A 13142-nucleotide genomic window follows, 5' to 3' on the forward strand; every position below is an offset into this window, starting at 1 on the left:
AAGAGATTTGGGAAGATCATAGATGTCTGAATTAAATGTCTTTTGGGAGATATTCAAGATAGTTGATTTAAACTCCTTAATATAACACCCAATATAAAATATTAAGGCTAGGACCCAACACAATATTTTATAACTTGGAAGAGGGATGCCGTAATCCAAGCTATAGAATATTTGAAGGTGGGTGAATGACGATTCATCAATTTCCACCATGAAAAACGAAATAATTTATTAGGTTTTTAATTGGATTTGAAACTCCTAGATCTTTTGAGATTCATTGAATTGTTCAATGGCATGTTTCACTCTCAAGTGTGCCCTTCAGGTTTTGTGACTGGGATGTCGAGGATCACAAAACAAGGTGTGAAGTAACCATGCAAATTACTTGGTACTCTTAAGTGTTTACGCTTCAATCGATGTGATGGTTAACCACACACACTCCATCGATACTATGATAAACATTAAGTTACTCTTTGCCTACCTTGTTAAATCAAGCTAGTGTGTCGGTTAACCACACACGCTCCACTAAACGACTTAAGCAAAGTGCAAAGTGTAATTTCATGGATTAGCACCTTATTCACATTTTCCTAAAGTAACTAAGATTGGGAATTATAAAAAACATTTAGTTACTTTATATTTATCATTAATACTTTTAATGAAGGGAGAATTCTAGTCATTGTCCTACCCGTTCGGCTAACGACCCTCCACCAGTCAAGGAAGCGGTGGGTGAGAGTGGACACCCATTAAACTGCCATTTTATAGATAGTAACCTTATACCCCCCTTATAGATCGGCTTCGTGAATGAGGCCTACTAATGGTAAGACGACTTTCTCTTATACATATATATATATATATATATATATATATATATATATATATATATATATATATATAATATTATTAACTTATAATATTATAAAGTATAAGGGTTGAATTTTAACTTTTAAAATTCTAAGGGCTTAACTTGGAATTAAAGTATTCATGGGAAAACATTACAAATTCCAAAACTTGAGGGCAAGTTTTTGAAACTATTCAAAACTTTTCATTTCATAACTTATGAGTTTAATGGTTCATTAAAATGAAGACTCTTCATTTTTTATGTAACCTCTTATTCTTTAATAACACTTTTAAAGAAGTGACTTTTAAACATCCATAACTTGAGGACAAGTTATGGAGTCATAATACTATTTAATGGAAAAAAAAACTCTTCATTTTTTTATGTAACCTATGGCACTTTTATGAGTTTTAAGATTCATAAATGTGACATTTTATGGAACTTGAGGACAAGTTACACAAACAAATTTTATGAACTACCTCTAGATTAATTAGGATTGAGAACAACTAAAACACAAATTTTTTTCCATTAATCTAAACTAACTCATAAATCCATTAATCTAAACTAACTCATAAATCAAGGAAACATAAAACTTTTTGATTCCATAATTTATGGAGTTTAATGTTTTGTTTTATGATGAAACTTTTCATCTTCCATAACTTAAGAACAAGTTATGGAATCCTTTAAAACATTAAGACCAAGTTTTGTAACTCCATAAAAAATTTGAATCAATTTTTTTTAAAACCTTTTTTTTCAACTTTGAAAATAAAACATTTGCATCAATATAACAGAAAACGAACCTGGCTCTGATACCACTGTTAGGTTTTGAGCATTCTAACACTCCTATGGTATACATGAAACCCTATAAACCTTGGATCTATGTTTTCTCTATTATACATGCAAATATTAGATATTCCAAGGTTTCATCCTAACTAACATATTATGAAGCACCTATACTACAAAGTTCTAGTTAGATGACATACCTGTTGATGTAGCTTGATGTCTTCAAGCTTTAAGAGCTTAGCCCCAATAGTGTGGAAGCCTCAAGTGGAATCACAAATCACCAAAACACCTTGGAAAACCTTTTGAGAATATGGATACTTGGCTCACACTTATGAAATTGGTTATTGCCCTATTTAGTGTATCCACACTAGCCACTAGCACAATTTCATGAGCCATAGGACCCTTTATATAGTGTGGAGGATTAGGGTTAAACCCTAATACCCATGACCTTTCATTTCCTAGGATCCATGGGTTAAAGCTCCATGGACTATCCATGATAGCTTAGCCCAACCTAAATGAACTTAGCCCACTACATATATATCTAAAAGTCCATATTTAATTAGTTCCTTTTGATCACTTAATCAATTATAAATTAATTCTTGATCAATACTAATTAAATAATATGATTCCATATTAATATATTAGAACTTATAATATATTAATATAAATCATAAATATACTATTCTCAAAAGACTAACCATATAAATTGTGTCGGTGAAGTGCAACCCAAATGGACCATGCCGAGTCGGGTCAAGTACATACCAAATATAGTTATGGACTTAGACATTAATCCAACAACATATTGGTATCAGAGCCTTGGTTTCAGGGATTTGGGCATACTCCCAAGTGTGTCAAAACTCAAACTGAGGAAATGGTAAAATTGTTTTTCAAAATCAAAGTTAAAAACTTCTTAAAACCGATTTCTTGTAAGATAAAGCGAGAGTGCAATGAGCGTAATCGGGCGAGCTCAAGTAAGTGCTTTCCCCAATATGTTAGCCATGCTATATTTATATTTGGAATGTGATAGTCGGATGTATTTTGCTATGTGTATGCTTTAAAAATTGTATACGATTAGGATCTTATAGCCTTAGAATAATTCATTTGGCCTTATTTCTTGTTCCTTGTTTGGTTGTGGTCCTAGGGTAGAGTCTGTTATTCAACAGTCTATTTGATCCAGTTTTGTGTATAATTTGCATGCATAGGGAAACTTTTTATGATCGATTTGGGTTCTAGTTTAATCAGAAGGGAGAAAATCGTAGGACAACCTAGGATTTGAGTTATGTGGTAGTTTGTGAAATATGTTTTGTTCTGGGACGAATTAGAGTTATCAGGTAGAGCCTTAGGTAAGGTACAGGTAGGTGTGGAATGTAGTATTGGGCCCATACTACTGAAAGCACAGGACTTATACCCGAACTAATGTAAGATCTGGAAGCTCTAAGGAGACCGGTGTAGAAGGATCCCCTTTTTGAATATCTTGATCAGTATGTCTTATGGTATTTCAGATCAGAATGGTGGTGACATACATGGAGCAGGGGGATCAGGATCAGGATCCAGATCTAGGTCGGGCTATGCTACGGAGCCCATTAACGAGAGGTTGTGTGAGCTCATCACAGTCGAGGTTACGAGGGGAATTCTTGACACTACCCCAGTGATTTTCAGGACCGTCAAGGAGGGGATGATGGAGATCATGGAGGAACGGCTCAGGTTTTCCAAGCCGAGATTGTTGCGAGCTAGGTTGGGGCCCGAACTCCCTCGTTCCAGGAGTTCAAGGTGTGTGTGGCGCCTGAGTTCTTTGGGGTCAAGAACCCATAGTTAGTCGGCATTGGGTGGCACACATGGAGAATGCCCAACGCACGAGCTTTTGCCCCAAGGCGGAAAAAGTGGGGTTTGCTTCGTGCATGTTGAGGGACCGAGCTAGGGACTGGTGGGAGGAGGTGACCCACCAGGTGGGATCAGTCGGAGTGGCTGAGATGTTGAGAGGAGTTTTTCAGATGTTTTGATTTAGAGTTTGCACCATCCATTGAGGTGCAATGGTTAGTGAACGAGTTCCAGGAGCTCCAACAGACCACCGAGACTGTGGCGGAGATCACCGCCAAGTTTCGGGAACAAGCACTGTTGATTCCACAATATGCAGCGGATGAGGATATGAGGAGGACAAGGTATCATTCCATGCTGAGGGATGATATTCTTGAGTTTGTGAGCTTTTCGGGGTGCAAACCCTTAATGAGATGGTGGAGAAGGCCTAGGAGCGGGAAATGGAGTTGGAGCACTGCACCAAGCGGAAGCTAGAGCAAGTTCAGATAGTTGTAGGTCAGGCTAAAAAGCCTAAGACCTCTAATTCTTCTATTAGGGGCCAGCAGGGCCGTGGCCGGTGTGCTAAATGTGAGAGATCGCACAGTGGGGTTTGTCGGGTGACAGGCCCGGTATGTTATACATGTGGTCAGTCGGGCCACGTGAGCAGGGATTGCCCCAAGAAGGGTTTGATTTGTTTGCACTGCAACCAGACCAGCCATAAAAAGGCTGATTGCCCGAGGTTGCAGGGAGGAAGTGGAGCAGTTGTGGCGCCTGTGTCCACCACAATGAGGATCACGAATGGCTGCCATGCTAAGGCGGATGCTACTGCGGTGAAGAGTCGCGCATTTCAGTTGACCACAGAGGAGGCTCGACCAGCGCCAGACATTGTAGTTGGTACGTAATCTATTTTTCCATGTCTGATATTTAATTGTTATGCTTATGTATATATGTGTGCGCTTGTATGGGGACCTTTTGGGTCGGTGGCATGTCGACTCATGTTCTTTTCGATTCGGGAGCTACCCGATCGTTTGTATCACTTGCGCTTAGCAAGAAGTTCCGGGATGCTCCAGGAACTTTGGATTCCCCACTTGAGGTTGAGCGTGCGGATGACAGCACCGTGAGTGTTGCAAGGGTATATCGGGACTGTGTCCTGAATGTGTTTGGGAGAGATTTCGTGTTGATCTGGTTCCAATACCGTTGCGAGGGCTGAAGGTGGTCGTGGGAATGGACTGGTTGGGGGCAATGGGGTCATGATACACTGCGAGAGCCAACTAATGAGATTTCGAACCCCAAGTGGGGGAGAAGTGGTTATTCATGGGGAGAGGGCCTCACAGGGGCCAACCCTCTGTTCAGCTGCGAGGGCTAGGAGACTTCTTCATCAGGGTTGTTCGGGATTTTTGGCATATATCTCGGATACAAGGGTTGAGACCACGACAGATTTGGGCAGTGTACCGGTTGTTCGGGATTTTCGGGATGTCTTTCCCAAGGAGTTGTCGGGGGTGCCTCTGGAGAGGCAAGTAGAGTTTCATATTGATTTGGTGTCGGGTGTCGCTCTGATAGCCAAGGCATCGTACTGGCTAGCTCCGCTCGAGATGCAGGAGATTTCTACGCAGCTTCAGGAGCTGCTAGACTGAGGGTTTATCTGTCCGAGCAACTCCCCGGTGGGAGCACCGATCCTGTGAAGGACGGGTCACACAGGATGTGCATCGATTATCGGGAGCTGAACAAGCTAACGGTGAAAAACCGTTATCCGCTTCCGAGGATCGATGATTTGTTCGATCAGCTCCAAGGTACATCTTGGTTTTCCAAGATTGATCTTTGGTCAGGGTACCATCAGATGAGGATTAGGGATGAGGATATACTGAAGACAACTTTCAAGACTCGGTACGGCCACTATGAGTTTGTGGTGATGCCATTCGGGCTCACCAATGCCCCAGCAATGTTCATGGACCTCATGAATAGGGTGTGTAGGCTGATGTTGGATCGGTTTGTGATCATTTTTATCGATGATATATTGGTCTATTATAAGACCAAGAGCAGCATGAGCAACATTTGAGGGAGGTATTGGAGACACTGAGGCGGAAAGGCTTTATGCCAAGTTCTAAAAGTGCAATTTCTGGTTATGTGAGGTGCAGTTTTTGGGGCACATCATCAACCAAGAGGGTGTTTTGGTTGATCTAGCCAAGATTAAGACAGTGATGCGGTGGGAAATACCGCAGAATGCATCTGAGATTCGTAGCTTCTTGGGTCTAGCGGGGTACTATCGAAGATTTATTCAGGATTTCTCCAAAGTTGTCGTACCTTTGACTCGCTTGACCAAGAAGAATGTGACCTTTCGGTGGGGCTCGAACCAGCTGTTGGCTTTCGATACATTGAGACAGAGATTATGTGAGGCCCTGATTTTAGCGCTAGCCGAGGTATTGGATGATGTGGTGGTGTATTGTGATGCGTCTATCTTGGGGTTAGGGGTAAATGCAGAGGGGGCATGTAAGCGTGTACGCCTCGAGGAAGCTGAAGCCTCACGAGGCAAACTACCCCACTCACGACCTGGAATTGGGGACGGTTGTGTTCGCCCTCAAAATCTGGAGGCATTACTTGTACGGAGTCCGGTGCACCATCTTTACTGACCACAAAAGTTTGAAGTATTTGATGGATCAGCAGAACCTTAACATGCGACAACGAGGTGGTTGGATGTACTGAAAGATTATGATTGCGAGATTTTATACCATCCAGACATATGGCTAGAGCGAGCGAACGATCCATATGCTCGAGGATATGCTACGGGCATGCGTATTGGATTGCAGAGGGAGTTGGGATACATACCTCCCACTATCAGAGTTTTCATATAACAATAGTTATCATGCTAGTATAGACCGACCCCCGTTTGAGATGTATGGACGGAGGTGCAGGACTCCCGTGTGCTGGGGCGAGGTAGGGCATCTAGTCATGGGAAGCACCGAGGTGGTGCTCAAGACCACTGAGTTGATCTAGCAGGTGCGCGATAGGCTACGAGTTGCATAGAGCCGTCAGAAAAGTTATGCTGATCGGCGTCGCTCGGATCTCGAGTTTCAGGTGGGAGACTTCGTGTTGCTGAAAGTGTCACCATGGAAGGGTGTCATCAGGTTTCGGAAGAGGGATAAGCTAGGGCCCTAATTCATTGGCCCATTTAGGATTACAGCTCGGGTTGGCAATGTGGCCTATCGATTGGATCTACCGGTCAAGCTTAGCCAGATCCACAACACCTTCCACGTGTCTCAGCTTAGGAAGTGTGTTGTTGATGAGGCTGCAGTCATTTCCTTGGATGATATTCAGGTTGATGAGAGTCTGAATTATGTGGAGAAGCCGATAGCGATTTTAGACCGGAAAACGAAATCCCTACAGAACAAGGAAGTGAGACTAGTTAAGGTGTAGTGGCAGCACCGAAGAGGCTCCGAATGGACCTGGGAGCCATAGGATAAGATGAAGAAGAATTATTCGGACCTCTTTCCCTCAGCAGACTTCGAGGACCAAGTCTAGTTCAAGTGGGGGAGATTTGTAACGCTTGGCCCATGTATTATTTATTTCTCAATATTTTAAGGTTTTGGGCTGGAACTCGATGAGTTAGGGAGCTCCAACTCGTCGTGTAGAGATTAATTTGGACACGGGTTTAAGGACTCAACTCGATGAGTTAGGGAGTCCCAACTCGACGAGTAGACGCTTGAAAGGAAAAAAAAAAAAAAAAAACCTAATTTTCAGGGCTTGCACCCTATTTAAAGGCCTTAAGCCTTATTGTTAGCCTCCCTTATCGCCCCCTTTGTCCATAGAAACCCTAGTCCGTGCTTTTCCTACCATTTTGAGTGTGTAAGAGCTTAAGGAGTGCCTTTTGGTGTTTATGTGGAGAAGCTTGAAGTGGTTGGTGCATAGATGAAGGGAGAGGTTATAGATCCAGTGTTTAGTCTGTTGTGGCAACCATTTTAAGGTATAAAGTCGATGCATTGGCCTTTTATTGCTTAGATCTTCTCCTATGAAAGTATATGGTCATTTTTAGCTTATCTTGGGGTCATTCTTGGATTTGAGCATGTCATGAAGCTATGACTTTAGATCTGGACATCTCATGGCCTATTTTGACTTAAAGTTGTCATCTTTATCTAGTCTTGGCCCTTCTTCGTGACCTAAACCCTTAATAAGCTAGGATTGAGTGTTTTAGCCCCCTTAATACCATGCATGGACATAAAGTCAGCAACTTTATGTGGTATCTCAGCCCTAGGGGATCAGATCTATGGTTTGGAGCATTGGACTCGCTTAGAAATTGGTTGAATGAGTTAAGACTGAGCAAACTCGACGAGTTGCCATTCCAACTCGGCGAGTTGGTCTGGGGTTTCCCCAATCTTTTGGACACTGTTTGAACTCGACGAGTTACTGGGATAACGTGGCGAGTTGACTAGGGCCTTTTCTCGGTTTTCTGAGAACTGAAGGAACTCGACGAGTCAGCAAGTGCACTCGACGAGTTGGGTCAACATGGACAGTTGACTTTGACTTGGACCAGGGTGGACCAAGTTTGACTTTAAGGGTATCTTTGTTAATTTTGGGTTTTGTTGAAGTTAGTTGTAGGGTGGTGGTAAGCGGTTGAGTTCGGAGTTGTGAGTTGGGATTGATTTTTACCGGTTCAGCATTTATTAAGAGGTGAGTCTTCTCACCATACCAATGGTTCGAAGGCACCAAGGTCGGCCCATTATGTGATATGTGGAATGCTAGTTGATTTCGTGATATATGTTATGCTAGTTGTCCTTGTGATACTCGCATGGAAGACCCCAGGGGGTTCCCATGGCGGTGACTAAGACCGTGTGGGGGTTCCCATGGCATTCGGTGTAAGACCTTGGAGGGTTTCAATGACATCCTTATATGTTTATATGCATGGCTTATATAGCTTATATGGCTGATATGGTTTATGTGACTATGTGGATTGTGTGGGGTATGTTATGGGGAACTCACTAAACGTTAGCTTACAGTTTGTTGATTGTTTTAGGTACTTCATGATCTAAGGCCAAGAGCACGGTGTGATGGCGCGGCATGCATTCTCTGGCGTTTTATTGGGACACTCTATATTATGAACAAATTGTTTGATGTTATGGATTTTGAAAACAAATGTGAATGGACTTTTATGTTTTATGGAAATGATTTTGTTATTTAAAAATGAAAAATATTATGAATCAAAGCAAATTACATAAAATCCAATTCTATATATTTAGTCATTTTTCTGTTTATAGTTGTGATCAAAAATATACTAAAGCCATTCAAATTTGACAATTTTAACCTTTTATAAGAGGTCAATGTCTTGACATAGAAAAAATTGTTAACATAGAATCATAAAAATGGAAAATTGTTAACATAGAATCATAAATAGCTTTACCAATACATCTTCATTCACAACTATTAAATCATAAAATTGACCAAAATATAGTGGTTTTTATGCATATTGCCTTATATTTGATCATAAATACAGTATTTATATTGGGGCATACATATTGTGAGCTATATTGGAAAGGTCTTGGCAGGATAAGTCAAAGCATAAACCAAAGACCAACATGCGGAAAAATAAAGTGAAGGACATGAAAGCATAAAGTGATTACGGAGTAATATGTGTTCAAGGTACAATTACATCAAATTACTTTTTATAAACAGTAATTTTTGGTATATGCTTTTCATTTTATGGCTTTATAGATGTGGATCTGAAAAACGCTTCCTAGAATAGTTTTTGAGTTTGACAAATTGAATAGTTTTTGTCTTGGGGGAGTTAGTATCTCATGTATCCATGTTTATGAAGTAATACTATCATTGTTAGTCTAATTTATAAACTATAAAGCACTTATTTACGCATTAAATAGCAATTACTGTTGGGAAAAATCTGTTAATGAGAAAGAAAAAAACTGATTTTGCACATAAAGAAAAATAATTTCACAACAACCCAAGGCAAATAAAACAAACCAACCAGAAAACATCAAAACCAAGTCGAAATCACAAAGCTGTTTGTTTAAACACACGGAAAGCAAAAGTAAAGATTAGACAAAGCAGCAGACACATCACACAAGTGAGTTGATTCATTTAAGCAGGGTCTTGACAATGGACTTAACATTGAGCTTTTTGAGGTCTGTATAAGACTGTCCACACCCTACAAACATCACAGGTGCTCCCGATATGTAAACCATCGATAGTGCAGCTCCAACCTAACAACAAAACCAACCAACTTACCTTTTAATTTTTCATTTCAATTTAAAAAAAAATAATAATAATAAAGAATAAGAATATATGATGTTTATGCACCTTATCATCTATGGTATCAAACTTTGTAAGCAAGATCCCATCGATCAACCTGGGGGTAGGTGAGGGTGACAGGTCAGCTAGTTTCTGATTAAACTTGGAGAGTTGATCCACCGCATCATTCCCCACCAGTGCTTCCCCCACAAAAAGCACCAAATCCGGACTGTTCACATATATAAGCTTCGATAGCGCACGCATCAAAGGTTCATTGTCCTGCAATTTCCAAATTACATCTTTAGTCCCTGAGCATAACCAACTTTTTCAATTTTGGTCCTTATTTAAGGTTTTTCTCTAATATCTACCTGCATCCGACCAGCTGTGTCAACAAGAACAACATCTGATCCATTCCGTGTAGCTTCCTGAATTGCTTCTTTAGCAACAATTGCAGGGTCTTTCTCGTACCCCTTTTCAAATATAGGGATCTGAAACCAAAACATACATACAATGCATTAAGAGGTGGAAATGAAAGAACATTATTAGAGGGACAAAAAGGTCAATTTCAATTGCATACCTGGAGCCTACGGGCATGAGTGCGAAGCTGTTCAACTGCCCCTGAACGGAAAGTGTCACATGCAGCCATCATTACATTGATGTCATGCTGTTGAAGCCAGTAAGCCACCTACGTACACAACGTTTCACATATTATTTTTTTGTCTTTTATGCCAAGATTTAATTTTTAATATTTTTTTTTATACCTTGGCAAGATTGGTTGACTTTCCAACTCCGTTGACTCCAACAAACACTACAACATATGGTTTCCTTTGTTCCTTGGAAACATGAACATCCCTCAGAATGTCAATAGAACGCCTTGGAGTCAAGATGCGAACAAGAGCATCTTCCATTGCAGCCTGCACTCGATATCAATTTCATATTTTTAACAAATCAAGTACAAGTAACCATGAAATTTAAATACCAAAATGACAAAAAAGGACAGAGTTGACTAACTCACCTGCACTGTTGATGATACCCTTGTAAAAGAAGCAAGCTTTTTCCCCACCAGGCTGACGGCTACAGACTCGCAAAGTTTCTCAGCAATCTCTTCAGCCTGTGCACCAAAAGGGTAGATTTGTAAATCACCAACTTCTTTGTATTTTTATCCAAGAAAGTCGACAAATTTGATATTGAGAATGAAAAAGCATACCACATTCTTGGTCATAAGTCTGTCTTTTAGAGCCTTCAAAGCTGGTTCAAGATCTGCCTTCTCCAAATTTGCCTTCCCAGCAATGCTGTATAAACAAGATTTTTTTTTTTTTATAAAAAAAATAGAGAATGGTTTTTTTCTTTTTCAATTAAAACAAATTTCACAATATTCATCATTTTGCATGTTAAAGGAGTTGTGAGAGGGAAAAAAAAGGTTAGAAGTGCTAAAAATGAAAAAATATGAGTTATAAACTAACCTTTGGAACATGGATGAAAACCATCCTTTCTTCTTTGAATCAACTTTCTTATCTGTCTCTGCTTCATCATCATCTTCTTCACTTTCACTGTCACTGCTGACAATCTCATCTTTGTCCATCATACTCTCACCTTCAACAACTTGTTGAACAGCCATGAAACTATCACCATTTTCACTCCCAGGATCTGTGAAATCCAACTTGGTTTCTTTGGGTGAATCATCCCAAACTCTATTCTTTTTTGCAGGTTTTTTCTTTGGTTCCTCTTTGGAAACCTTGTTAACAACAGGGTTATTAGTTTTCTTCCCACCTTTAGAACGAAGCTTCTGTAACTTATTTACATCAAACGCCCCTCCATTAGTATTACTATCACCATTTTCTTTACCATTGACTCTACCCCTACTCTCTATTTCCCCATTGGAATGACCATTTTCCATTGTAACAGTTTTTACATTATCCCCATCAGAACCATCTTTACCAGACTCCCCACCACCACTCTTTTTTTTATTACCTCCTTCAAATCCAGATTTTTGCATTTGCCCTTGCTTTTTCCCTAAATTACTTACTTGCTTACTCACCACCTGCTTCGATTTCTTCATCTCTTCAACACGTGCTTCTGCTTCCTTCCTGAGTTGTCTAAATGTTTCATCAAAATCATCATACGCTGTTCTTTTGGGATCATAGATTTCAGAGAACTCTCGTTTCACCATAGCAAGAAGGTCATCCACGTATAAAAGATGGAGAATCTTTTGATACACAGCAACAAACACAAGGCCGAGCTCATTGTGGAATGTCCATTTGAGAGTATATGAAACCCCAGGTACATCATAGTTGTATGAAGCTGCACCAGATCGTTCCTCCAAAAGGCAGGATCGAATTAAGGTGTCAATTGGTGATCCTCTTAGAGCGTTTCCAAGCTCTTTACATGTCCAGAGGATCAACCCCCCTCTGGTGAAGATCAGTAACTGCTCTAACATTTCTTGCCCTACTTCTTATACCCTGCAGATCACGAGAAAATTAATGTAAACCCACGATAAATTAAACAAACGTATCAAAAATATTGATTGTAATCTAATCGAATTGACATGTAAGGAGGTGTTTGGATCTGAGTCTAAAGTAATCATTCATAGAAAACAAATTGCTTGTTATCAAATCAAACAGCCATGCAAAGGGATGTTTGGATGCGATCTGAGGTATCTAAACTGATTATTTTCTTCGGATTGATAAATTACAAATCAGATCAATACAAAACCCTAGAAATGGAAATCCAACCAAATTTTTGAATCTAGACGTCAGATCGGTTCCTCGTGTATCTCAACACACAATCTACAGATCGAAAATTTCAAACCTTGAAGAAACTTAAAAGTTCAGAAAATAAAAAAAGGGAATAAGAAATCGCGCGTTCATGCAATCGGATTCAAAATTGTGAACTTGAAGACTATCTAAAAACGAAAACCAAGAATTATCGATTAACAATCAAAACTAAAAAAAAGGTGAAATTGAAGAGATGAGCGTACCTGTGTAAAGTGAGTATTCAACTTGGAAAATAAATTACGAAAACCAAAGAGGAAAATCGAATTGGGGAAAATTGGAAAAAGATAAAAGAGAAAATCTTGAAGAAAGGAAGCCGTGTGTTTGGTATATATAGTAGATCAGTCTCTTTCGACTTTCGAGGAAAGTTGACTCAAGCTCCGCTGTTGTACGACTCCTTTAGGTCATTTATGCCGGCCAAGGACAACACATGAGGGCTAATGCCGTGTTGTATGCTTTTTAATGGCACTTCGAAAATAATATAGACGTATATTATCAATAATAATAAGCCCAATTTATTTATTTTTGGTTATTCAATTGCCATTAATTCTGAACGTTTGTTTCAGTTTGTAACATTTATCAGCTTGAAAAATAAATTAATATAGAGACGACTAAAAAAACTAAAAGAAACGGATAAGAACGCAAACCTCGAGAAAATATATATATATATATATATATATATATATATATATATATATATATATATATTCCTATTTCACCGTTAAGGCTCGACG

The 13142-nt window shown here is 39.7% G+C and overlaps 1 protein-coding gene across 1 annotated transcript; it reads right to left on the reverse strand.

Moving 5' to 3' along the window:
• Positions 1-9297: 9297 nt before the first annotated feature.
• On the reverse strand, positions 9298-12786 carry LOC111878061 (uncharacterized). Its single transcript, XM_023874577.3, has 9 exons — positions 12615-12786; positions 11101-12096; positions 10845-10929; positions 10653-10748; positions 10399-10551; positions 10215-10322; positions 10006-10125; positions 9707-9916; positions 9298-9609 (listed from the first exon to the last, which is right to left on the reverse strand). Exons 2-9 carry the CDS (start codon positions 12072-12074, stop codon positions 9484-9486), a joined length of 1872 nt encoding a protein of 623 aa, XP_023730345.1. The 5' UTR covers positions 12075-12096; positions 12615-12786; the 3' UTR covers positions 9298-9483.
• Between the last annotated feature and the right edge of the window lie 356 nt (positions 12787-13142).

Source organism: Lactuca sativa, chromosome 8, assembly GCF_002870075.4.
Source record: "Lactuca sativa cultivar Salinas chromosome 8, Lsat_Salinas_v11, whole genome shotgun sequence".
Lineage (NCBI taxonomy): Eukaryota > Viridiplantae > Streptophyta > Magnoliopsida > Asterales > Asteraceae > Lactuca > Lactuca sativa.

Coding starts and splice junctions, on each gene's coding strand:
- LOC111878061 (XM_023874577.3), bottom strand. CDS start 12,074: ATGTTAGAGCAGTTACTGATCTTCACCAGAGGGGGGTTGATCCTCTGG. Junction 9,917..10,005: donor ACACAGCTGGTCGGATGCAG/GTAGATATTAGA, acceptor TGGAAATTGCAG/GACAATGAACCTTTGATGCG. Junction 9,610..9,706: donor TTGATACCATAGATGATAAG/GTGCATAAACAT, acceptor TTTTGTTGTTAG/GTTGGAGCTGCACTATCGAT.